We start from the raw sequence: 25,536 nt of genomic DNA, 5'->3' as shown, positions 1-25,536 counted from the left end.
ATGGGGAAAGGGTACCACTTTAGCCTGCCTTCCTTCCTTCCTTCATTCAGTAAACACTGTTGAGGACGCACCGGGCGGCATGCTGCTTGGGCAGTAGAGAGCCTACCATCTCTGGCAGATGGGAGATGCACGTCCCCAGCGATGTGGCTGCTGGCATGAGGCGGGGAGTGTCTGTCTGACTTTCCCAGGGCTCAGTGAATTGGCCCTAAAGGGTGGTTGCTCAAGTCTTCGGTGCTGGCTCTACGCTCTCCCTGCACTGCCAGTGGGCACAGTTCTGTTCCCCAGGAGCCAGAACCCTTGTAGGGAACGCATGTATGACAGAGCACACCCTGGATCCTGTTTTGGGGGTAGAGCAAATCCAAGAAGGATCTCATCCCTGGGGACAAGCAGCCGAGGCTGGGGTTCGGAGGCCTGGGCGCAGCAGGAGAGCTGTTTATTCGGACACGCAGGCGTGAACCACAAGAATGGATGAACACAATGTGGTGTATACCGAGGGCGAGGAGAAATAGCTTTTTCCTCTTTTAAGTTCTTGACTGGGTCCTAGGTTTAACAAAAGACAGACGAATGAGAAAGGCATAGAAATTTGTTAATGTAAGTTTTGTGTGACATGAGACGCTGCATATCCTTATGAAGGCCTGAAGAAAAGGTTCAACCTGTGTTTTGACGCTGGTTTGAAGAGTGGAAAGCGGCGGAAAGACGTGACAGGACAAAGGGTACGCGTGTACTGAGCCGCGGGAAGCTCAGCAAAGCCTGTGGCTCAGGTGCCTCTCTGTGTCCCTGTATTTCTGCAGACAAGGAGGGCACCTCGCACACGAGGGTCCTATGACCCTCTTCAGGGAGTCACACAGTCCTTCCTGCACGTGCTGTTTCTCACGTCCTTCAGCTTAAAAGATTCAATATGCCCAAGTGCCATATTTTGAGGTAGCATGTCCTGAATCGCATTGATACACACGATGGAATATTACTCAGCCTTAAAAAGGAAGGAAATTCTGACACACGGGACATGGATGAACCTTGAGGACGTCATGCTAAGTGAAATAAGCCAGTCACAAAAGGACAAACACTGTGTGATTCCACTCACATGAGGTCCCTGGAGGAGTCACATTCACAGAGGAAGAAAGCAGAATGGTGGTTGCCGGGGGCCAGGAGGAGGGGGCGTGGGGAGTTATTGTCTAACGGGGATGGAGTTTCAGTTTTGCAGGATGAAAAGCGTTCTGGGGATGGATGGTGTGATGGTTGCACAACATTGTGAATGGACTTAAAGCTGTGGAACTGCACATTTAAAAATGATTAAAATGGTAAATTTTATGTTATGTATATTTTATCACAATGAAAAAAAAAAAAAGAGTGAATTATACAGCCAGAACTGGGAAGCTGGGCCAAGGATGGGGGCCGACAAGATAAAGTGAGGCTGACACTGGGCTATTCTGGGTGGCCTACCTGAGGCCATCAGTGGTGGTCAGGAAATGTCAGGCAAGGTGTGTGCACGTGGAAGGGTCAGACGAGCCCGGGGCACTGAGCAGGGACTGCGGCGGGCACTGTCTTTCTGTGAAAGGATGGAGGCATCTGGCTGGTTGATGGAGACACCAAGGCCTTCCACAGTGCCGGTCCCCAGGTGCTGGAATTTGGCCGTGGGCCTTGGCATTGCAGGGAGGAGGCGAGTGGGTCCTCCTGGACACAGCGTGCCCGTGCTGGCCAAGCACAGTCAGAGTGGGCCACTCTCTGTATTTCCAGTTCTACAGAAAAAAGGAACCCTAGGGCTCACGGCACCCACCTGCTCCCCTCCATGAAAGTCCAGTGACATTCAGTCAGCTCTCATCACTCGCAGCAGTTATGGTCTATGAGGTCACCATTTACCCTCCATTAGTGACTTCTGAATCGTTGCTCCTAGAGGAAATGCAGGGTTAGGTTCCTATGAGCTTCTGGTCACATTTTCATCAACTGATCCATACACACCCTTATGTTATGTGTGTTTTCTGCTTAAAGACCCCTTATTTGATATATACTGATGATTCATTAACGCTGAACTCGTGGCCATCAGCACAATCACTGGTGCCTGAACAAAGCTGATCTAAAGTGTTTTTCTCTGAAGGGCCCATCACAGCCTGCTCGTGCTTGGGAACGCCAGATCAGCTCTACTCCTGGGGGCTGTTTGCAACAGCTGAGTCACCTACAAAAAGCACAAAAATGTGAAATAAATAAACAGACCACAAGAAGGACACTTGTTTGCAGCAGGAGAGCTGACACAAGACAGCAGAGTCGCCTGCTCGACCTCAGCTGGGAATGGGCATATTGGGCAACTCAGATTTTTTTTTCCTGCTCTAGGCATGTCCATAAACGACCCCAAAAGAGCTGTGAGTGTTGACGTTGGAATTACAAGTAAACTTTAGTGAGCAGGCAAATTCACAAACGCAGACGCTGTAAATAATGAGGGTCGACAGTTTCCATCCTGAGCTGGTCTCTCATTCTCATAGGTCTCTGGCCAGTAGTTGGGCCATTTCCTGTCCAATAAGAAGAACAGTGGCTGGGAATGTCATCTGGAAGATTATTATGGGCCCGGTAGACCTGCCTCTGACATTTGCAGGGCCCAGGGCAAGAGACTTGGGGTTGACCAACTGTCCCAGCTTGTCTGGACTGAAAGTTTTCCCGGGGTACAGGACTTTCAGTGTCCCAGGAAAGTCCCAGGCAACTGGTTCGAGCTGGTCACTCTACATGTCCTATGAAAACTATCTAAAAGTTTTAAATACAAACCATTTAATAGGACTGAAAATTAAAATCTTATTAAATGTTTTTACCAAAATAAAACGATTTGCAATTCTACTGTCTCACAACCATCTAGTTGCAAAGTAAAGAAGACGTGAAATTTAATGCATTATGGCCAGCCCTGTGAATATACAAGCTTAACAGCTTAATTTAATACAAACTTAATATTGCAAAATGCTCCTCAGCCTTTGTGGACAGCTACTGCCGATCTATCCCACGTTATATCACGGGCACCGGGTATTAGGACATAAAGGGCAGCAAGATAATGGACGCTTGCTGCTTATGGCAAACGCCACTTGATTATGCAACGCCCATTGCATCCGTGCTGTTTGACAAGGATCTCACAAGTTAATTCTTCTTCTCTCTCTCCTAAATGCTCCACATGTCAGTCCTCCCCCTTCTTCCAAGCAGCATCTGGGCCTGATGTGAGCAGGGCACAACTACAAATCTTTGTGCCATGGGGAAGCCACCACCTTTTCTTTTGAGCAAATAAATCGAGAGATGTGGAGACGTGTTTCTCTGGGGCCTGATCGGCAAGAGCAAGATGCGGGATGTTTATGGCTCAATGTGTTGGCAACTGAGGCTGGATCCTAACCAGAGGAAAGGCCATGTGTGGGCGCATGGGTGTGAGAAAGACAGACTCAGAGAGAGAGATGGGGACCCGGGGCAGGGACCCCTGCTGCCCAGGGCGCAGGGTGGTTGTTAGGTACTGAATGTGTGCGTTCCCTGCAAATTCATATGTTGAACCCTTAACTCCCAATGTGATGATAGTTGGTGGTGGGGTTTCGGAGGTAATCAGGTTTAGATGAGCTCATGAGGGCGGGGACCCTGGGTGGGATTACTGTTCCTGTAAGAAGAAGAAGAGACACTGGAGCGCTTGCTCTCTGCCATGTGAGGACGCGGTGAGAAGGCATCTGTCTGCAAGCCAGGAATAGGGCCCTCACCAGGAGCAGAATCAGCCAGTACCTTGATCTTGGACTTTCTGCCTCCAGAGCTGTGAGATGTAATGGCTGCAGTTTAAACCATCCAGCCTGTGGTACGTTGTTACAGCGGCCCGCGTGGTGCTGCCGGGCACTGCCCCACACGCTGTCTGTCCATCACGGCTGACTTCACAATGACCCTCTGGGGTATAATAAAAAATAAATATTTGGGTTCTTTTTCCTCTGGCTTCTAGCACACAGCTCCTAAAACTCTTGGAATCTCTGGAGGGATGGGTGTCTTTTCTATGCTAATGAGATGGCCGGTGATCCCTAAACAGCTTCAGGATGGGGGCCAGTCACCAGAAAGACCAAGGCTTGATTAGAAGGTTGGAACTTTCAGCTCCACCCTTGACCCCTGGGGAGGAGAGGGAGGCTGGAGACTGAGTTAATCACCAACGACCAATGATTTGATCAATCATGTCTATGTCATGGGACCGCCAGAAAAACCCCTCAGTGACGGGTTCAGAGAGTGTCCAGGTTGGTGGACACATCGACGTGCTGGAGGGTGGTGCTCCCGGGGGGTGGAAGGAGCATGGAAGCTCTGTGCGTCTTCCCTCTGCCCTGTGCATCTCTTCCATTTGCCTGTTGCTGAGTTGTATCCTTTTATAATAAGTGGTAATAGTAAGTCAAGTGTTTTCCTGATTTCTGTGAGCCCTTGGAGCAATGGGAACCTGCAACGTTGTAGCCAAGCTAGACAGAAGTGTGAGGAACCTGGGTCCAGGCCGGCCCCACAGGGGCACTGGGCAAGGGGCTGAGAGCCAGGCCACGGGAACCTGCCCAGTCCTTTCTTCTCTTTGTCTGGAGCAAGCGGGAGAGGCCACCTGCTGTCAACACGCGGCAGTGAGGTGAGCCCTCAGCCCTGCTCCTTTCCGGTCCACATCTGGGTCACACCAGGGAGGTCCGATGTCCCAAGCAGCTGACCATGAATGTGTGTCAGTGGACAGGAGGAGAATATGAATGCCTGTGGCTGGTGGCAGGATGGCTCCTCTGGGGCCTGCGAGCAGAACCTCTAATTCCTGGCCCCAGCCTGGCCTTCCCGTCATGAGTCCTGAGCGTGGTCATGCAACGCAGGAGGGCTGACAGGTACAGGATGGAGGGGTCCCGGGCGAGGAACAGGAGGCTGGAGACTGTCACTCCAGGTGCCCCTGCATCAGACTCAGTTCTCTCACCCAGAAACTTCATTTCTGTCCCGGCTCTGAGTGTGAGGTGGGTGTGCAGGACAGTCAGTCCGGGCAGGCCTGTGAGCACTGCCCCATCCGCACCCCGGCAAAGCCCACGTGGTCAGGGACAGACAGAGGGACCCGCTCCTTCCTCATTCTTGGCCTCAATCTATGAAGTGTCTGTGTGATGTGGCGGTTGGCCGCAGTGGTCACTAAGGACCTGCAGCTCCCAGCCCTGGGATTCTGGTCCATAGAGCGCAGACAGAATGACCCACCCTGGGGTCTGCAGTCCCTGCAGCAGCCCAGCCTCTCTCTGCCGGCTCCTGGCTCTCCACCCCTCCAAGCACAGGCTCCGCAGAAGCAAGGAATGTCCAGAAGCTCCGAGAGGGACAGGGGAGTCATACACAACCCATGTGTCCAGGTGCTCACAGGTGACATTCTGAATCCTGACAACAAGTCCACCTGTCATCTTACAGATGAGGATACTGAGGCACAGAGAGGGCGAGGCCCGATTCCAAAGCCCACACTCCCGGCTCTATATGGTGGAGACGAGAGGCGGTTCTCTGTCCAGCCTGCAGGGGTAGGATGGCCCCGGAGACCCGGATCGCTGGCTGTGGAACTCTGGGCAGATGCCTGACTGCCCCGCGTGGGCCGCTGTGGAAATGCTCCGCGCAGCACCTGACACATGGGTCAAGGAGCACCTGGGGACACTTCCCAGGGCACCAGGAATCGTCTAGGCCTGAGGCCCCCCAACCCCCACGTTCCTGCACTGGCCCCTCCCCGCTGCCAGCGCCTGTTATTCACAGTTTTTACTTACAAGTGAAACTTAGAAACTTCGGGTCATTACCATTAAATGAAAAATCTCTACCACTTGCCATGAATTGAAGACATCACACATAAAAACCGCAAGAAAACAGACATTAAATTCTATTTAGATGGGGCGTCTGCTTAAGTCTTGCAGTTCCCGCGTAAAAAGAGAAAAGCATACAAAGGACCCAAATGCTGGGATGAAAAGAAACCCAGGACACCCGCTGCCGGGAGGTTACCGGAAACCTCCCTCCATCCTCAAGGAGCACTGGGGGGCGCCTCCGGCTTCTCCGCCCCCGCCGGGACCTCAGGCCCAGAGGAGGGAGGGGTGGGCGTCCTGCTCCATGTGGGCCCGCCCACCGGCCAATCTGCATGGTCCCAGGGGGGCGGGCCGCCGGTGACGTCACGCAGGGAATACCTGCGCGGCGGGGCGGAGGCCCGGATGAAAGCGCCCCTGCGCCGGCGCAGGCTCGGTGGTCCCGGGCTCCTGCCCCGCGAGCTGCCGTCGCGATGTACGACCCCGAGCGCGGCTGGAGCATGTCCTTCTCGGGCTGCGGCTTCCTGGGGTTCTACCACGTCGGGGTGACCTGCTGCTTGGGAGAGCGCGCCCCGCACCTCCTCCGCGACGCGCGCATGTTCCTCGGAGCCTCGGGTGGGGCGCTGCACGTCGTCAGCTTCCTCTCGGGCATGCCGCTAGGTACATGCGGGGCTGCCGCCCGGGCTCCGCGCGGGAAGGGGGCGCCCCCGGGCCGGGACGCGGGCAAACTCTAGGGGTCGTGGGGCGCCCGGTGGAGCCGACCGGACATGGACACTGCGGGGTACATCCCGAGGGCCCCCTCCCCAAACATATATCTCCTTCGCTGCGTCCTCTCGCGCCGCGACGGAGGGCTCTGTCCCTCGGTCTGGGAGGGGTGTACGCCTAGGGGGCGGCTCCTCTGGGCTTGAGAACCCCAAGCGCACCCCCAGTCCTATCCCCGTCTAGGGCCCGAGCTTGAAGGAAGCCTTCACCCGGCACTGAGAGCCGGGTCCTCCCAGAGCGACTGGGAGGAGGGAGCGGGACGAGGCGTGGGCGGAGGATGGAGCGGATTCCTGCGTTCCCCGACATCTGCTGGGGAGGCCCTGGCGAGCTGAGCTGCCGAAGGGAAGGCCCAATTTGCCCTGGGTCCGACCAGGAGGGGGCTTTGGCGTGTGTCCCAGGGTGGGTGCCTTCTTCCCTCTGGAGTCGCCTCTGGTCGCCGCAGGGCCCTCCAGCGACTAGGTGCCTCTCAGGGCGGGGGCAAGTCTTTGGAGTCCTCCTGGGCAGACTGGCTGGTTCGGAACTGGGGTGGTGGGGGTATGAAATTGATCTCCTCTCCTCCTCTTCTGGTATGTGAGAGGCTTCCTGGGGGCTGGAGGGGGTCCCTGGACATCCCCCATCCCATCCTGCCCCGACTCCCCACAGACACAACCTGCCACTGGACACGAGGTCCCGTGCATTTGACTCTTGTCCTAATTAAACATCTGTCCATGTGGGTGCCTGTTGGGGAGTGGGGGTGAGGGGGATGGACGTGGAGCTTGTGCCCAGCTGGCCCAAACTACTAGATTATATCATCCTTGGCCTGGGGTTCTCAGGCAGGGGGCAGGGCCTGGGGCAAGTGGTACCCTGGAGCGGTTGGCACCCAAAGGTCCCCAGATGGAAAGGTAATGCATCTTATCAGCCTCTGCTTATCTGAGGTTTCTTAACAGTTTGCTCTTTGCTCGACCTGGGAACTGCTGAGTTGGGCGCCACCAACGGGGAGTGACATTGCTTCTAGTGGCCAGGAATCCCCTACCAGTAGGTGCAGCCTTGCCATTGGATAGGATGAGTGAGCAGACCCTGGGCTGACCCGGAGGTGGGGATTTGGAGGGAGGCCACCCTGGCTGCCTTCTCCATTGAGGGGGAGTGGAGCAATGGGCAGGAAGTGTGACCACGGGGGAGGAGTAGACTGACCACATGGCCAGTGTGCACACCTTGGGTTTTAACACCTTGTATCCCAAGGCGACCTGAAGACACCCACATGGTGGAATGTTTCACTGGGACCAGTTTCATATGCACTGGCTCTAGGGCCTGAAGCACATGGACTCCAGTGTAGAGGGGGTTCCTAACTGGCAGAGGACAGCTGCAGCCTGGGACTGTGCCCTGCAGGACCGGAGGAGGCTCAGGAACCAGCAAGTCCTTGGAAAGTGGGTCTGGAGGTTTCGGCAGGAGCTGCTCCCAGGTTCCTGCTTTAATCTCCTGTCTCACATGGGGACCACCAAGGAGCATTTCCCAAGGACTGCAACTTGGGCAGACCTTCTGAGGGTCCGTGGAAGCCAAGGCTGACTTGGCAGGAGAGATTGGCAGAACCTGCCAGCTGTGTGCAAATCTGCCCCTTCTGCCCACGCTCACTGGAGCCACGCACACAGGGAGAACTGAGCTGAGGTCAGGGGTTGGGTCAGGATGGGCTGGCGTGTGTCTGTCCTTCTGCATCCTGGAATTTACGACAGGCCAGGTCTTGGGCTGGGACAGGTGGTCCTGCATGCCAAAGCAGTGCAGGTCAGCCACAGGAGGCCGAGCCAGTGAGTGAGGTCAGATGGAGCATGAATGTGCCCCATGCCCACTAGAGGTTCTGGTAATTCTGGCGTTAGAGGTTAAAGGTTAAGTCTAGTTACTTTTTAGGAGTCTCCTGTGGGTTGAGCACCTCACCAATTGTATTGTGTCTAATCCTCTCTGTCTCCAAAAGATAGGGAAATATCGTCCCACGTTAAAAAGTCTGAGACTTAGGCAGTGAAGTGACCTCCCGAGGTCACTCAGCTAGTAAGAGATGGAGGCTGGGTTCAAGCTGAGCTCCAGGCCCGTGCTCCTCCTCTGCTCCCCACAGCGTCAGGGCCGTCTGTGCTGCAGCTCTGGCGCGCAGGAGTCCGTGGCTTCTGGCTTTGTGCGGGATGGAGGTGAGGAGAAAGTTCACCTGGGCCTCTGGAGGCTTGTTCCTGTGGCCAGGGCCCGGAGCAGCCCTGTCCAGCAGAAATACAGTGCAGGCCACAGATCTCATTTTTCATTCCTAGTAACCGCATTGAAAAGGTAAAAGACGCAAGCGAAATTAATTTTATTTATCCCAATTTGGCCAAAATATTATCATTTTCCCGTAAATGTAAAACATTATTAATGAGATATTTGTCACCCTTTTTTTTTTTGGCACTAAGCCTTTGAAATCCAGTGTGTGTTTTACGCATCTCAATTTGGATTAGCTGCGTTTCATGGGCTCCTGTGGCTCAGTGTGCACGGGGCTGCCGTGTTAGACGGCAAAGGCCTGGAGAAAGGGTCGGCAGCTTCCTTGGCATCAGGTTTCTGGTCTTGCCACAAAGCATTCCCATCTCCAGGGTGGCAAATTCCTTTGTGTATTTGTCTTCTGCCCCTCCTCCCCACCAGAGCTGAGGGTCCAGATCCTTATCAAAATTTCCCGGAGCGCCAGGAGCCGGAACATTGGGATCTTCCACCCGTCCTTCAATCTGGACAGGCAAATCCGAGAAGACCTGCACAGGCACCTCCCAGGCAACATCCACCAGCTCATCTCTGGGAAGATATGCATCTCGCTCACCAGAGTGTCCGATGGGGAGAACGTGATGGTTTCTGACTTTAGGTCCAAAGACGAAGTCGTGGACGTAAGTGGTTTGCTTGTCTGGGTGTTGGCAAGGAAGAAAGACTGTTTCATTTTGGAAGCCACACAGAGAGGGCTGTCATAGCCCACCTGCCATGTTTCTTAAGATGCAAAAGAACCTGGTGGCCTGTGATGCTGGTTGGCTTACTGCACCAGGGTGACGTGAACTCCACGTGCATCTGGTGGTCTGGTCCATAGCATGTATAAACCCTACGTGTTCCAGGACAGTTTCTGTTTCAAATAATGCCTCCCATCCTTCAAGACTCGGCTCATGACCACCTCCTCCAGGAAGTCCATCCCACGTGTGTCCCTCCCAACATTCCATGTTCCTTAATGAGGACGCCTCGAGTAGAACCTGCCAGGGTGGGAACATTCTTATTTACCTCTGCCAGCAGGGTCTAGTGGGGGGACCATTTGCAATATCCAAATACCCTTTAACTTGGCTGATGCCTTTTATGAGAGTTACTGGGACGAGGTTTCACTTAACACAGGTCTGTATGAGACAGCAGCCTGGCACATACAACCAGCAGCCCCTCAGCAGCCAGTATCATCTTCCACTTAATCTTGTTTCCAGAAGCTCTTGTGGACAGCCAGCACTAGTCCGTTCCCACACGAGTCTGTTCCTTCAGTGTATCAGTGTTGCCTCCATCTTAATGCTTGCCAGCACGGTGCTGCTCAAAGTGTGGTCCTTGGACCGGCAGCGTCTGCAGCACCTGGGAGCTGGCTAGAATTGCAGATTGTCAGGCCCCACCTGCGACCTACTACATCTGCATCCTGGGGTGGGGACGCAGAGGCTGTGGTTCTGACAGCCTTCTGGGTGATTCTGACGAAGGTCAGCATTTGCGAAGCCCTGATCTAGTCCCTTTCTGGTCAGCGAGTCGACCACTCTTGGTCCTGTCTGCGATGGCCCAGTGCGACTCTCGTGGGGAGCAGCGGCGGGAAGTTGAAGTCCAAAGACAATGTTGTTAAGGAGCTTATACTTAGGCCTGAAATACAAGTGTGTAGGTTCGTTCATCATTCATTCAACTCATTTATTAAAGCACCTACTCTGTGCAAAGAGCATTTTGAGGCTTGTTGCCCTACTCACTGGAGAAAGCTTGTAAAGGCCCAGGGGAATAAAGGGCACCTGTTGTAGCCTGTGGCTTCACCACCTTTTGTCTTCGCAGGCCTTGATGTGTTCCTGCTTCATCCCTTTCCTCAGTGGTCTAATGCCGCCTTCCTTCAGAGGCGTGGTGAGTCTGCTTTAAACTGTTGCACGGCCCCTGCCTGCGAGGCACTCAGCTCAGGGACCCTGAACCCGTCCCCAAACTCAGACAGCGGTTCCATGGCCCATCCCCCTTCCAGGCAGCCTGGGCAGCAAAACCAGCTTCATGTAGAATCAGTAGTCTGGCTATCCGTAAGGTAGACGGGTCCTGTCAATCTTCACGCTGGGCGCTGGAGACGGGTTCCCAAGGGCCTAGTTAAAGTGTGAGATGCTTAAGAATCGGCTGCTTGCTTCAGGTAGAGCTCATTCTCAAGGGGTGAGAGTTTCAGCCCCCTCTGGGTCTGGTTCTGTCCTTTTCAGCCCACAGCTTTGGGCAGAAGCTGCCGACAGTGCTGTGATTGGGTTCCACGCAACAAATAATGTGTTTTGACTGGTTCTTGAGCCCTGCCTGGGGTGGAGCAACCGAAGTTGACGTGTCTGTTCTGCAGGCTCTGGACTAGACGCTGGGCTGTGCTAGACCACCGGGCAGCCCCCTTGTGGGGCAGTGGTCATCAACTGGAGATGATTCTGCCCCTCCACTCGGACATCTGTCAGTGTCTGGAGACGGTTCAGTGGCCACAGCCGGGGGATGCTACGAGGATCCAGTGGAGAGGCTAGGGGTACTGCTCAGCGTCCCACAGTGCACAGGACTGCCCTCAACAAAGAATTATCTGACCCCAAATGTCAGTAGTGCCAAGTTGAGAGTCCCTGTCTAGGGAGAGAAGACGTGACATCCCACCATCTCAGAGCAGGAGGCACTTTCTGCTTTGAGCCCTCTCGGTTCCCGCTTTAAGAGCCGTGCCATCCTCACGTTGCACAGCAAGCTGTAAAGGCACGTTTATGTAGCCTCGCTCATGCCCCAGAGCAACCGCACGACAGACACACTGTTGTCCCTATTTACACACGAGAAACCTGAGGCCAGGAGCAATGAAATGGTCACCCCGAATTCTTAGCCTCTGTCTGGCAAACAATCCTGGAACTGAATCTCTGCCCTGGCACATGTCAGCTGGGCCACTTGGGACACATTGCTTAACCTCTCTGGGATTGATTTGCAAAATAAGGGGGCCAGCCCAGTGGCACAGTGGTCAAGTTTGCACCCTCTGTCTCGGCAGCCCCGGTTTGCCGGTTCAGATCCTGGGCATGGACAGACACACCACTCATCAGGCCATGCTGTGGCAGCGTCCAACATAGAAGAAATAAAAGGACTTACAACTATGTACTGGGGCCTTGGGGAGAAAAAAGAAAAGAGGAAGATTGGCAGCAGATGTTAGCTCAGGGCCAATCTTCCTTGCCAAAAAAAAAAAGGATATCTTAGGGGGAAAAAATCAGGATTAAGAATAGTGCAATATCATAGAGTTGTTGTGGGAATTACATGAAATACTGCAGTCAAGTGCTGAGCGCACAGCCTGGCACACGGAAGTCGTTGGTAAATGTGGGTTATTTCATCATTCTTGTTGTTGTCTTCCCACTTCCTTATACTGGGTACACAATCACCCATTCAGGAGACTCAGCAGAAACCTGCTGAAAATCAGAACAGATCATTCTCGAGATCTTACCAAGCAAACGCAGGACGTTACCATAGAAACGTCCAGAGTGGAAGGAAAAATTCGAAGGAACATCTGGCTTTAGACTATCCCTTGAGTGAGAAACAGTCAACCTGCTTCCTCGCTCCTCAGTCTTGACTCAAGATTCCTGACACTGGGTCCTGTGTGCCTTTCTGCCAGTGAGGTTTCTGATGGTTCTGACGTCTTCCGTGGACCTTGTGCGGCTCCAATTTTGAAGATACTGCTGTGCACCCATCTGATCATTTCTGGACTCAAGAATCTCTTGATGACCAAGGCATGGCTGCATAAGCCTGATTCTTTCCTGGACTTGTCTGAGGCCAAGGGGTGCCCTGAGATTTCTGCCTCCGGAAGGATGGCTGGGGAGGGTCTTCCTGCTGTCATCTTTGAAGACCTTCTTCCGTGGGCACTGCTGGCCGGGCTGTGATGGTCGAGGGTTTGGGAATTGTGCCGACGTTGGCTTGGTAGACGCAGACTCGGTTCAAATTGTAGCGGAGTCTGCCTGCCGCAGCCTGAGCTCCTTTAAGGATATGGATGCAGGAAAACTGATGCTCACGGGAACTTCTCCCAAATGCCGCTTAGTTGTGGGATAAGAGGACCTTTTCTGGGGCCTGTCTGGGTCTCAGGGTCACTGTTCCATTCGAGTACCCAAACTCCTCAAGGTGTTGGTTCTCATTTTGAGAGAAATGAGAAATGTGGGGAGATGCAGGCTCACAGGTTGAGTATCCTGACCCCGGTTTCCCCAGCAACAAGGGGCTCTGGAATTGAACCCATGACCATCTGTATCCTTTAGGACACTGTCCCCAGTGCACCCAGCGTCCCTGGTCTATATGGCCCCTTTATGCAGATTACAAGAGTGTGGCTATGGGTGCTTGCCCGGGCTTAGGACTTGGCCAACACAACGTGGGCTAGACTCCACCTTCCATCTGCCTCTTTGCCAGGCACTTTTTGTGCAGTGCACAAACTGCACAACAGTGTGTAGCAACCCTACATGCCAGCGTAGAGCCTGGCCTGGCACAGCACAGAAATGCTCAATAAGGATTTATTGAAAGAGTGATTCCAGAGATCCCATGGCACCTGCCTCTGGCTCTGGGAAGCCTCAGCCCAGAATCTGAAAACCACATGAAACACCTGCCCAGGGCTGCTGACCATATGTCCTTTTTTTTTCTCCTTTAAAAGCGATACGTAGATGGAGGATTGAGTAACAATATACCCTTCTTTGATGCGAAAACTACCATCACAGTGTCCCCCTTCTATGGGGAGTTCGACATCTGCCCCAAAGCCACATCCACAAACTTTCTTTACATGGACTTCGCCAGGCTCAGCCTGCGCCTCTGCTCGGAGAACGTCTACCTGGTCATCCGAGCACTGTTCCCTCCGGATCTCAAGGTGAGGGGGCGGGGGGCTGTGTGGCCTGGGGGCGCCGCTCTTCTTTGCTTCCCTCTTTGCCGGGAGATCTCCCAGCTGTCCTCTACATGAACGAACAGACCCCACATTGAATAAGAGCTCGGAGAAGAGTGGCTTGTTCCGGAAGCCGAGGGCTGCCCCCGCTTGGGTCATGAGGATGACTGGGGGACATTGAAACAGCGTCTGCTCCGATTCCACTTCCGGGGGCTGTGGTTTAAGTTGGGTGTAGCAGGATTTTTTTTTAAGTGACCCTGATGATTTTTTGTTCTTCTTGGGAAAAATCCGTCCTGAGCCAACAATTGTTGCCAACCTTCCTTTCCCTTTTATTTCCCCTCCCCAAAGCCCCAGGACATAGTTGGATATTCTAGCTGTTAAGTCCTCGTTCTATATGAGCTGCCGCCACAGCACAGCCACTGCCAGATGAGCGGTGTGGTTCTGCGCCTGGGAACCGAACCCAGGCCGCCGAAGCCGAGCGCACCGAACTTTAACCGCTAGGCCATCAGGGCTGGCTGTGATGATTGCTGTTCGCAGCCACGGTCCAGAACCACACTGCATTTGGTGGTTTAATCTTTCTTGGCTGTCGTCGTTTCAGTAGGCCTGAGCGCCCTAACATAGTAGGACAAGCAGTAGACTGTGGGTGCTCACAGTTCCCCGGGAGGAGGAAGGCGGCCCCGTGCAGTGTACACCACCGGCGTGTGCTCCGGACAGAGGGAGGGCTGTCCGACAGAACTGGTTTGCCTGTATGCTTCGTGTGCGGACGAGGCGGCAGCTGTTGTTGTCCCGGTGCCAACTAGAAGAGGCCCCGATACTTGTTAGGGTGGGGGCCCCTCCAGGGACCAAGGGAGACCTGCCCGTGTCGCGTGGGGCGCCAGCAAAGTCTCCGTGGAGGGGATGTCATTCCAGCCGAGTCCCGCAGGAGAGCAGGGCTGCTGCGTCCCGGGAGCACAGAGCCCTCTGTCGAGCCTTGCTCGGCTGTTCCCGGCACGCGGAAGGGGCTCCAGCCCTGGTGGCGTCCTCGGTCTGTCTCGGCCGTTCTCAGGTGACCTTGAGCTGAGTGGTGCCGATGAAGCACCCCCTGCAGTTAATGTGCTTATCTGCTTGCAGGTGCTTGGAGAGATATGCCTTCGAGGGTATTTAGACGCAGTCAGGTTCTTGGAGGAGAATGGTACGTACGGGCAAGGGGAACATAGGCCCTTTGCACAGCTTCTTGGTAGCAGTCCTGGTAAAGCAGAGGCTGCTGTTAGTGATGTCACTCCGTGCTCAGCACCTTCACCTACGGTCCTGCTCGGCCGCTCACTCACTCACCCCGTGAGGCGGGGAATCTTTGCCCCATTTTACAGACCCGTTTGTTTTTCTGTTCTACTTGACCTAGTGAACGTTTTGTTTAACGAGGGCTGACGTGACACAGGGTGTCTGAGCCTGGCTTCCGAGGGAAGCAATCAGAGTAGCTGTCACCAGCCAGGTGTGGGTTGCACCCACTAGACCAGTTATCCTTTCTGGGGCAGGTTCTTGCCTTTGAGTCATTCTGGTTCATCCAGGCTGCGGGGGTTGGGTTCTCAAAATATTAGGGTGGAACCAAATAGCAGATGTGCCTGGGACCAGCTTGTATCAATACTAAAAGGTGATTCATGTATCGATCCTCTGAATTAGTCTTTGGCTAAGACCAAGGAGACGGTGTGGTTTAAAGGGTGTCTGTGTATTTCTCTACTCAGAAAATGGCGACTGTGTCGTGCTGGGCACTTGGCTCTGTGGCAGGGATACTGCAGTGGACGGACAGGTGTGGCCGTGCTCCTCGGGGTGCATAGTCCTGTGGTGGGCAGATGAGAAAGGAGGGTGACGGTGTGCTGAGTTCCCTGCTGGCAGACAGAGGACGCTATAGGACCACATAGCAGGGGTCTGCAAGGCGTGGGGGAAGTAGGGCTTCCAGAAGGATGTGAATCCACGTTGAGGCTTTGGGGATGACTAGGAGCATTCTGGCATGTGGGACCTGGGGGTGAGTCCTGCAAGCAACAGAGTGCAGTCTGTTGGAAAGAAGGCCTGTGTAGGGGGCTGGACCGGTGGCGTAGTGGTTAAGTTCATGCTCTCCACTTCTGTGGCCTGGGGTTCATGGGTTTGGATCCTGGGTGTGGACCTACACACCGCTCATCAAGCCATGCTGTGGTGGCATCCCACGTACAAAATAGAGGAAGACTGGCAACAGATGTTAGCTCAGGACCAATCTTCCTCACCTTAAAAAAAAAAAAAGAAGAAGGCCTGTATAACTGGAGTAGTGGAGGTGGGGATGCTGAGAGATCCGTCGAGAGGAGAGGGGCAGGGATGGTGATAAATGAAAGGAGGAGGGGCAAAGCTGGGCCTTGTGGACGTGGTGAGGGGTTTGCATCCCGCAGCCATAGGGAGCCACTGAGGGCTGCTGAAGCAGGAGTGAGGGAGGTCAGAGGACAGCTTTGGAAGACGCCCCCCTGGCTGCAGTGTGGAGAGGGTGAGACCAGCATCCAGCAGGCCAATGAAGCACCTAGAGACCTGGCCAGGGTCAGGGCAACGAGGGTGGCGGAAGGGGCCGGAGGGTACAGGACTTGGAGGTGACTAACCGGACATTTGGGAAGAGGAAGACTCAAGCCTGGCTCCTGGCTGTGGGGGGGGAGCGGGGGGCTCTGCTCCCAGGTTCAGGACAGTTGGGAGGGAGCAGTTGGGAGGGAAGCTGGTGAGCTCTGTGTGGGACACATGGGTGCGTGGTGCCCCAGGGTAATTTGGGGACTGGTTGTGCAAGAGACAGCCCAATGCCAGAGTGCAGAGTTCCGGAGAGCAGTCTAGACTGGGGATGAAATTGGGGGCAGTCCAGGAGTAGATGACCACAGCAAACTCCGTGGGGCTGGACTCGGCTTACTCCGCGGTTTCCTGCCTCCCCGGCTCCCGTCGAGCCGCCTTCCCTCCCTGGGCCCCCGTTCCCACATCTGTAGCCAGGGGAGCTCGGAGTAAGTGATGTCGAGGTGATTCTCAGTGATTTCAGAGACTGCTGTGTGGCTGAGCCTGTGCAGCGTCTGTGTGGGGTTTGGGTTTAAAGATCTAAGCCAGGTCCTTGTCCAGACTGGCTTCCCCGGGTCCTGCAGAGGACACGCGGGGGTGGGGCAGAGGTCCTGTGGGAACAGAGTCTTTGAAATATACCCAAGGGAAAGTGACGTCCCCAGAGGGTGACCAACGTGTCTAGTAGAGGCCGGAAAGATCCAGGGCAGTAGAAGTGGGAGGTGTAACCTAGGGAGGAAGGTGCGGGCAGCCAGGAGCAGCCCCTGGTCTTTTTGACCTGAGGTTAGAAGCAAGAGGTGAGCCTGGGTCAGCTGTGGGCATCTGAAACTACCTGTCCCCTGTCCCCACCCAACATGCCAATTCCATGAGAGCAGGAACCACTCACTCTATCAGCTACTGAGCCCCAGCACCCAGGGCAGTGCCTGCACAAATTCCCTCACCTAAGGCTCCTTTTGAGGCTTGTGATGGAAGCGTGCTACCTCAGACGTCAGACCTGGGTTCAAGTCCCACTCTGCCATATACTGGCTGTGTGGCTTTGGATGAATCTCTTAACCTCTCTGTGCTTCTGATTGCTCGGTTGGAAAGTGGAGATGATGATAATGCTAGCAGTGGAATGGCTGCTGCAAGGCCTGACCGTGAAGTTCCTAACTCAGGGCCTGGAATGCAGGCCGAGCCAGTGGTTCAGTTATTATCGATTAGTTATGATCCTTATATTTCCATCTCATGAATCCACATGTTGCTCTGAAGCCCACACAGCCAGTGAATGATCGAGCCAGGAGCCAACCCACATCTGTCCGGCTTCACAGCCCCACACTTCTTTCTCCCGGTGATGAAGGCCTACCTTTGTCCTGTCCTCGCCTTGTACTTAGCTGCGAACGGCCTGCAGCCTCACGTGTCAGTCTGTGGGTGGGTGGGCGGTGAGTCATGACCTCTGCTGCCCAGATGCGCCTCACGGTTTGCTTCCTGTGCCCTCCGTAGGCATCTGTGACAGGCCCCATCTATACCAGAATTTATCTTCCGAAGAGCCGGAGGTCCTCGCGCCCCTCTGGGAACACATGAGCCTGGGGTCTGCCCCGGGGGTGACGAGTCCTGAGGGAGATGAGCTGCTGGACCACCTGCGTCTCAACATCCCGCGCTGGGACGAGAGCATCCTGGAGACCCTGTCGCCCACGCTCACCATAGGTGCTGACTCCTCACGGGGCAGGATGGCAGAGGGTGTCGTTCTCTGGGACTGTTCGAGAGGCTGACAGGGCTTCTCTGCTGTGTGTTAGGAAGGAAGAGAAGAGGCGGAGCGGCAGGGCAGGCCCTTGGGGCCCCCAGCTCCCGGCACAGGCCTCCCATCCACTCAGGCATCTTGCTCAGTTTCCCTTCCCACAGGGTCATGGCCAGAGGACAACTCCAGCTGAGCCCATCTGGAGTTAACCAGGCATGCTCTCTGCTCCTGGGGTCCGGGCACACTGGATTTTGGGGGCCCCAGTGGTGGGCTCGTTCTTTCAGAACACATTCTCTGCCTGTTCTTCCATCTCAAAGCCATCTTTTTTTTTTTTTTTTGAGGAAGATTAGCCCTGAACTAACATTTGCCACCAATCCTCCTCTTTTTGCTGAGGAAGACTGGCCCTGAGCTAACATCCGTGCCCATCTTCCTCTACTTTCTATGTGGGATGCCTACCACAGCATGGCTTGCCAAGCGGTGCCATGTCCGCACCCGAGATCGGAACCAGCGAACCTCAGGCTGCTGAAGCAGAACATGCGGACTTAACCGCTGCACCACCGGGCTGGCCCACGCCTTTTTTTTTTTTTAAATTGGTGCCTGAGCTAACATCTGTTGCCAATCTTCTTTTGTTTTTTTTTTCTTCTTTTTCCCAAAGTCTCCCAGTACATAGTTGTATATTCTAGTTGTAGGTTCTTCTGGCTCTGCTATGTGGGACGCTGCCTCAGCATGGCCTGATGAGTGGTGCCATGTCCGTGCCCAGGATCTGAGCCTGCGAAACCCTCAGGCTGCCAAAGTGGAGTGCACTAACTTAACCACTTAGCCACCGGGCCAGCCCTCAAAGCCTTGTTTCTCAAGGGGCCTCTCTTGGTTTCCCCCTCCCTCCTAACCCACAATTTTGAACCTTCACTGAATGGTCATATATTGTATCATGTCCTCAGCTGTTAGATGGACAGATGAGTGCACAAACCAGCTTCCAACTGGCATTCGGAGAAACTCAAAGGTGAACGGGACACCATTCCTTGCCCCCAAGGCCCTGACGCCCTAGGAGCTGCACAAACCAGCAGCTGCCCAGGTTAACGTGGTTTGAGCCGTCATGAGGTCCTTCAGGGGGGAAATAGAAGGCTGGGGGGGGGGGGTCCCAGGCAGAAGGAGATGGAATCCAGCCGAAGGTACAAGGAAAAGCTAAGAAAGCCAGTGGGGTGTTTGAGAAGTGTGTGTACTCTTCCAAAAATAGTTGTTAATTTAAAAGGGAGTCGATAATTGGGAACCCTGTACCCTGTGGCTATCCAAGGGCTGTTCTGGGCACGTTCCTCGTTTGATATCATTTGTGAAGGGTGCTGATTCTTTGGCTGCCAGGATTTGTGTATTTCATAGAAATTCCCGGCTCCCCCTGGGTAAGGTGGTTGGGTTTTTCTGCTGGAGGGAGACAGACCTCCAAATTGTCTTTTTCAGCACTGAGTGAAGCACTGAAACCCCAAGGTGGATACATGAGCAAGTTTTGCAACTTCCTACCGATTAGGGTGATGTCCTATGTCATGTTGCCCTGCACGCTGCCTCTGGAGTCCGCGATCGCTGTGGTCTAGAGGTGAGCGTTGCACGTGGCCTGTGTCTTCCTCACGGGGTTGGGTGGCGACTAAGTGAGAGATTCCTTGCCAGGCCCTCAGCCTGGGGCTGGGCTCCTTGTGCCGTGGGGCTGCGCGGAACACCCGGCAGGAGCCCCGGAGACAAGTGCCTGCCCCTCCCTCTCCACTCATTGCTGCTCAAGGTTTGTCGCTTCTTGTAGGTCCGCACGTTTCTTGGGGGGGTGTTATTCACGGTACGTTGGGAAGGACGTGAGGCACACGCCTGTGGGTGCCGGAATCCCGGGCACCCGTCTTACCTTTTACCGGGTTCCGCAGATTTACTTTGGTGTTGACTTTGTTTTTAGCGAGTTCGTCCATCTTGTCCTTCAGTCTGTCTTTTAGAGCCCACCCCATCCTTCAAAGTCCAGCTCAGCTCTCCGGCCCTCGGTGGCCTTCCCAGATCCTTTCCTCACCCCCACCAAATTAGCCGCCTGCGCCCCACACCGCCTGGCCTTGGGTGAGGTCTGTTCAGGCATTTATCAAAGCCCAGGGTGTGGGAGGCTGCGGAGGGCGGCAGTCAGGCCTCCTCCGTGCTCCCTCTGCTGGGCCTGCGCATGGCCAAGCACAGCACTGCTGCGGGGAGGGGATGGTGTCTCCACTACCAGAGTCTCTGAGTCTCTGCGTCTCTGCGTCGGGGCATCGTGCCACAGACACGTAGAATCCTGGAAAACCAAGACTTTTTCTTTTACTTCCATGTAAACCCTTGAGCTTCCCTTCCTCAGAATTGGCCTAACCTCGCTTCAGGGCTTTTGGGTAGGCAGGTTTTAGGCGTAACGTCCGGAATCCACCTTCCAGAAATTTATCTGATTGAGGTTAGAAGTGATCCTGGCCTTTTAGCAGACAAAGGGTATTGTGGTAAGAGATCTGCCTTTGGTTTGGGTGTTTTCTTGTTCTGTGTCAGCTTATCTTCGTGCTGATGTGAATGTGTGCGTCTCTTGGTTTTATTCTTGCAGACTGGTGACCTGGCTTCCAGACATTCCTGATGACATCCAGTGGCTGCAGTGGGTGACCTCCCAGATTTGTTCTCAAGTGATGACACATCTGCTCCCCACTTCCAGGTAAATGATTTGGCTGTGGGTGTGTGGGTCTGCCAGGCACCCCTTTCCTCTGATCAGGCCTCATGCGCCATTCTAGAAACATCACTGAGCGCCCGACAGGTGGGAAGGAGTTTATCCTTTAGTGCAGGGGGCCCTGTCTTGGGGGAGGTGGCTGAGTAAACCAGAGGTCCCCATGTGTCTGCTGAAAAAGCTAAGCAAGGCCTGCCCGCGGGATGCTGTGCAGTGGGGAGGGGCGGGGAAGTGTGTCCACTGGAGCCCAGGGTTGTTGGCAGAGGAGAGAGCTGGATGAGAAAGCAGGAGAGGGGCAGAGGGGACAGCAGCAGGTCTGGGAATGGCAGGCAGCATTGGTTGGCCTGAGGGAAGGACCTCTGGATGCCTGCACCCCAGGGAGGGGCTGGGGCATGGAGCGAGAGGCAGGACCAGACTGGCTTCTCCGTGTGCGCGGGGCAGGGGGTGCCTGTTAATGCCAATTCCCGGCTGAGCTCAGACTCGGGGGGGAATCCTGCCATCTGCCTCGTCCACGTGGCCCACGTGGTGCTGCTGCAGCTTTCTGAATTCTGCAAAGTGATTCAGAGCATGAAGTGCCTTGTTCCAGGTCCCAGGGTGGGATCTCATCCTGAAAATCGGGGGCCTCGGCTTCCTCACCTGTTCAGTGGGGCTGACCCTCATCTGCTCACTGGGCTTCTGTGAGGCTTTTGGGAGCCCCTGGCACAGTCCTGGCCACGTGGTGGGCACTCAGGAGATGGGGCCTCAGTGGCTATATGTTATTGGCCGACATGGAAGGGTTTGAGTAGGGAGCAGAACGGTCGGTTTGCGCTGGGAAACGACCCGAGTGGCCATGTGGAGGAGGCTGCATCATGGGAGCCAACTGACAGCGGGCTCCACAGCGAGAGGGCAGCTGCACCAGCTCAGCCAAGGACAAGGGGGCCTGTTCTCACTGGAACCTGTGGGACTGAGAGGCGTCCATAGGCTCCAGGGCCAGAAGGAGGTGCCAGTTGCAAGCCCTGGGGTCTGCTTTTGTCCCAAGGGAATGGTGCAGCCAGTCAGGAGGAGGAGGCCTGGGGGATGAAGGCGCAGGCTGCGGAAGGACGCCCTGGCGGGTGGCTGGTGTGTGTGGAGGAAACTGATGGGCGCCATCGTGCCTGTGGATGTCCAGTGGGAAGTGTCCAGGTGGCTGGGAGGGTGACATCAGCCCAGCCCTGGGTGTCAGAGGAAGCTGTGGCTTGGAGCTAGGCTGCTCTGCAGTGCCCGGAGTGTGCAGGTGGTACACTCAGCCTTGGCCAGTGGTGTTCGTCCGTCCTCGCTGAGACCGAAGATCGCAGAGCCGCAGGACAGCGGCTGAGGTAGCGTTTTTCACTTGTTTCAGATCCCAGGCGCCGGTAAGCAGCCAGCAGCCCTCTCTGCAGAAACCAGAACACAGTGGGCACTGCTGGGCTCCCCATTCGCCTGCGGACCTGGGTACCGCCCTGTGGACTGTCCACTAGAGACCAAAGCGGAGGCTGCCCGGTGATCCATCTTCCAGTGTAGCCTAACCTTCTGGGGCAGCGGTGTCTGCTGGGGCGGGGAGGGCTTCCTCTTTCCCCGTGTTTCCAGGAGAGAAGAGTTTCTGAGTCATTTGAGGAGGCAAGTCTAGCACGTTCTTTCAGAGGAGCCAGACCATCCCCATCTTTGCGCAGCCACCTCTGCGCTGCCTTTAGTGCCCCAGGTCTGCGACCTGCAGGATCCGGCCTCTGCTGAATACATAGTTTACTGAAACCAAAGGCAATCAATTTGTAATCATGAAAAGCTAGTAAGCTCCGTGGGGTGTACGTGGTGGTCCAGAGCTCGAGGAAACCTGCTATTTCAGCATCTGAGTCTGTCAGCTCGGTTGGTTGAGAAACGGCTGCAGGAAGCCCAGCATGGAGGGCCCATTGCCGACTCGGTTCGCAGTGTCTCAGCTGTCATCCTGTTCCTAGGGTGGTGGCCGGTGTTTGGATGGAGGGGGACCTGGGGCTGGCGCTGGGCTGCCCTTTGTGCAGTCACGGGGTTTGGAAGGAAGAGAGAAGGGCGCCCCCATCTCCCTGCCCAGGAATCATCGGTCAGTGCGGTGGGAGGGGTTGCCCTCCTTCTCCAAGGAGGGTACTGCCGGGGAGGGGGCATTAACATAACTTGTTTGAATTTGGGGACACCTTCTTGACCTAGCCTAAATATTTGATAAAGAGTTTTGTAGGAAATGTAAGGAAATCTTATGATCTGTTGAATTACGTATTACGGGAATCAGTGAGATGTTAACAGAAGAAGCCTTAAAAGAATGTCTGGTGCACAAGACATTCACCCTGGCCTCCAGGCCGGGCCAACACAACAGAAGAGCTTCTGTCTGTGCTGCTTTTGTCTCACCCCCGCCTTCCCCTTGTCCTCTGTCCTCGAGCAGCCTTAACAGAGGCAAGCGCGGCATAGGGCCCTACCCTCTCCCCAGGTGGGGGGACGTGTTGGCAGGCACCGTGGAATATGACTCAAGGTGAAATGTGTGTGTCTGTTTTTCTCACTTAAGCATTCAAATTTAAGAAGTATAACAAAAAGAACAATGATAAGCTCAAAATCCTAAATGTTGGCACAGAAAGCTGCTCCTCCCACCTACATTGTGTAAGTAGCCTAGAGTCGAACCAGTAAGTTCAGACCAAGTGCGTTATGCAAAGTAAAGAATGCGGCTCTAGGAGCAAACTCCATATAAACCGCGTGCTCTTGTGCCATGCTGCCATCTTGAATTCCCAGAGGGCAGGGACTGCTTGTGAAAATACAGGGTCGTCACCTAGTGCCTAGAAGCCCTGCTTCAGGGCTCCTTGCATCTCCAGGGGCCTCCTGTTCTGGCAGCACATGCCTCCTACGTGAGGTAAGGGCTGGTGGGTGGTGGGCTCCTCTGGCCACCTGAACCTCAGACCTGTCCCCTTGCTGAGCTGGCCTGGGGGTGGGAGAGGCCACGCCTGGCACCCACCTGGACTCCTTGGGACACACCCTCACACCCTCCCCTGAACCCCTGACCCTCAAGTCTGCCAGTTGGCTGTCTTCTGTCGGAACCACAGCATAGGTCACTAGCACATAGAACCACACTTGAGCTGTATTTCACAGTAACCAGAATATTTCTGTATAGACATATACACTAGTTCTGTGATCGCTGTTAGGAAAGAAATATGTTAAATGGCTGATAGGATTACATGGGACTTATTTTCCTACTACTTTCTGAAATTGTTCAGCCTTCTTACCATGAGCATGTATTTTATAATTTTTAAAAACGTCTACTAAGCAGGTATGATACTCTTAGAAATGGCCAAGGCTTCCTCCCCATCTGTGCCTGCAGTGCCACCCCATCCCCACTCTCCCTGCACCCACACCTCCCCAGCTCTGCTGGGCTTTCTTATCAGCAGAGAAGAACATTCTTAAGTTCCTCCTACCTTATCAAATACTGCCCCCCCCCCCCCATTTATGGTAGATTTCTGCTTTGGACTACTCCACTATCAGGAATAATCCGTGTGTGGCCTATTTAATGCCAGGGAGCAACAGTCTTTATTTGGTAAATAGCAAAACTTGGTGCAGAGCACGAGCCCGGTTAAAAAAATAAATGCGTGGGTATCTGTGTATATGCAGAAGAAGACAGAGGATGTGAACCAAAGCGCTGACAGCGGTTATCCTTATGCCATTATCCATAATTATATTTTATTTGTTGTGCTCATGTATGTTTTCCAAATCTCTATGGTCAACATGGATTACTTTCATCAGAAAATAACTCATAATAAATGTGATTTTTAAAACGCTTTTCCTTGTCTCTACCTCTTTTCCAGGGGCTGCAGGGTTGCTTCTCTTCCCTCATCACCTAACTCCCTTCAAATACCCCCTTCCTCAAGGTTCCCGGCCCTGCCAGGCTGGGGCCCCCGCATGCTCTGTCCTGAACACTGGGCCAGACCCTCTGAGAATCCCTCTCCTTCTGGGACCCGAGACCCTCCTCCATCCTGACGGCCAGGCTCTCCCCAAGGCCCACACGTGCCTGCTCTCCTGAGAGTTCACAGCTGCTCCTGGGGAGAGCTCACTCCAAGGAGGGCCCCCTAGTCTCTGGCACAGGTGAGGGTCGGGCCCACCTGCTCACCAACCCTCTCCCCCACCCCCACGCCAGCTCCACCTGGCCGTCCGTCAGCAGCACCCCAGCGTAACCCATCCAGTGCAGGGCTCCTCAGCTCTCTGATCAGCTGCCCTGTACCTGTCAGCTCCCAAGTCACCGGAGCCAGGAACCAGGGACTCCCTGAGCCCCTTCTTCTCCCCTCCGCCAGCTGGTCCCAATCCTGCCACACCACCTCCACTTAAGGTCTCTGGAATCCAGCCTCTTGTTCCCAGCCAGCCGCCCTTGCCCTGGCTGCTGCAACAATGTCCCAGTGGGTGGGGCACCGCCGGTACCCTGCCTGGGGCAGTCCTTAGGCCCAGACCTCGTCCAGGTGCTCCCACAGCCTCAGCCCCCAGAAGCTGCCTCCCCAGGCCACAGCCTCCTCTCCCACACGTCCAGTGCGCAGTCCCACCGGAGGCTCAGAGCCTCGTCCTCCAGTCCCCTGTGCACCCCCTGGGCCACCACCTCGTGGAATGCCCTCACTGTGCTCTTTCCTTTTGCCGGCTCACCTTCACTCCTCGGGTGCTGGGAGACAGGTGAGGAGGAAAGGGTCAAAGAAACACAGGTGGTGGCCCCTGGGAGCCCATGCCACAGGGTGTCCCAAACCAAGGGGTGGGTGACCTCTGTGGGCATCCGTGGGAAGACCCAGCATCCCTTCCTTGTGACCTCTGACACTGGGGTTTGATTTTATTAGGGGAACCAGGGGAGTCACTAAACGGCCTTGCCACTTGTGATGGGACCAGACCACCACTTCGTAAACCAAGTTTCCTAGAAGGCTGGCATCTTGCAGATGATTTGGTCAGTTAGGACTGGTCGGGTTATGCTGAGTTTAACAAAGACTCCCAAAAGGCTTATTTCTCACTCACGCTACATGCCCATCAGACGTGGTTGGCCCAGCCTGAAGCTGTCCCACCA

The 25,536-nt window shown here is 54.8% G+C and overlaps 1 protein-coding gene across 1 annotated transcript; it reads left to right on the top strand.

The window, feature by feature from the left end:
• Positions 1-5,912: 5,912 nt before the first annotated feature.
• On the top strand, positions 5,913-24,275 carry PNPLA3 (patatin like phospholipase domain containing 3). The gene is made up of 9 exons (XM_014864417.3): positions 5,913-6,407; positions 9,138-9,370; positions 10,533-10,598; positions 13,351-13,560; positions 14,683-14,743; positions 17,578-17,781; positions 19,265-19,397; positions 20,388-20,492; positions 21,859-24,275. Exons 1-7 carry the CDS (start codon positions 6,083-6,085, stop codon positions 19,393-19,395), a joined length of 1,230 nt encoding a protein of 409 aa, XP_014719903.3. The 5' UTR covers positions 5,913-6,082; the 3' UTR covers positions 19,396-19,397; positions 20,388-20,492; positions 21,859-24,275.
• The last annotated feature ends 1,261 nt before the right edge of the window (positions 24,276-25,536 follow it).

Source organism: Equus asinus, chromosome 4, assembly GCF_041296235.1.
Source record: "Equus asinus isolate D_3611 breed Donkey chromosome 4, EquAss-T2T_v2, whole genome shotgun sequence".
NCBI classification, from domain to species: Eukaryota; Metazoa; Chordata; class Mammalia; order Perissodactyla; family Equidae; genus Equus; species Equus asinus.
The sequence above is the reverse complement of the archived record's forward strand: the minus strand, read 5'-3'. Positions and strand labels throughout refer to the sequence as shown.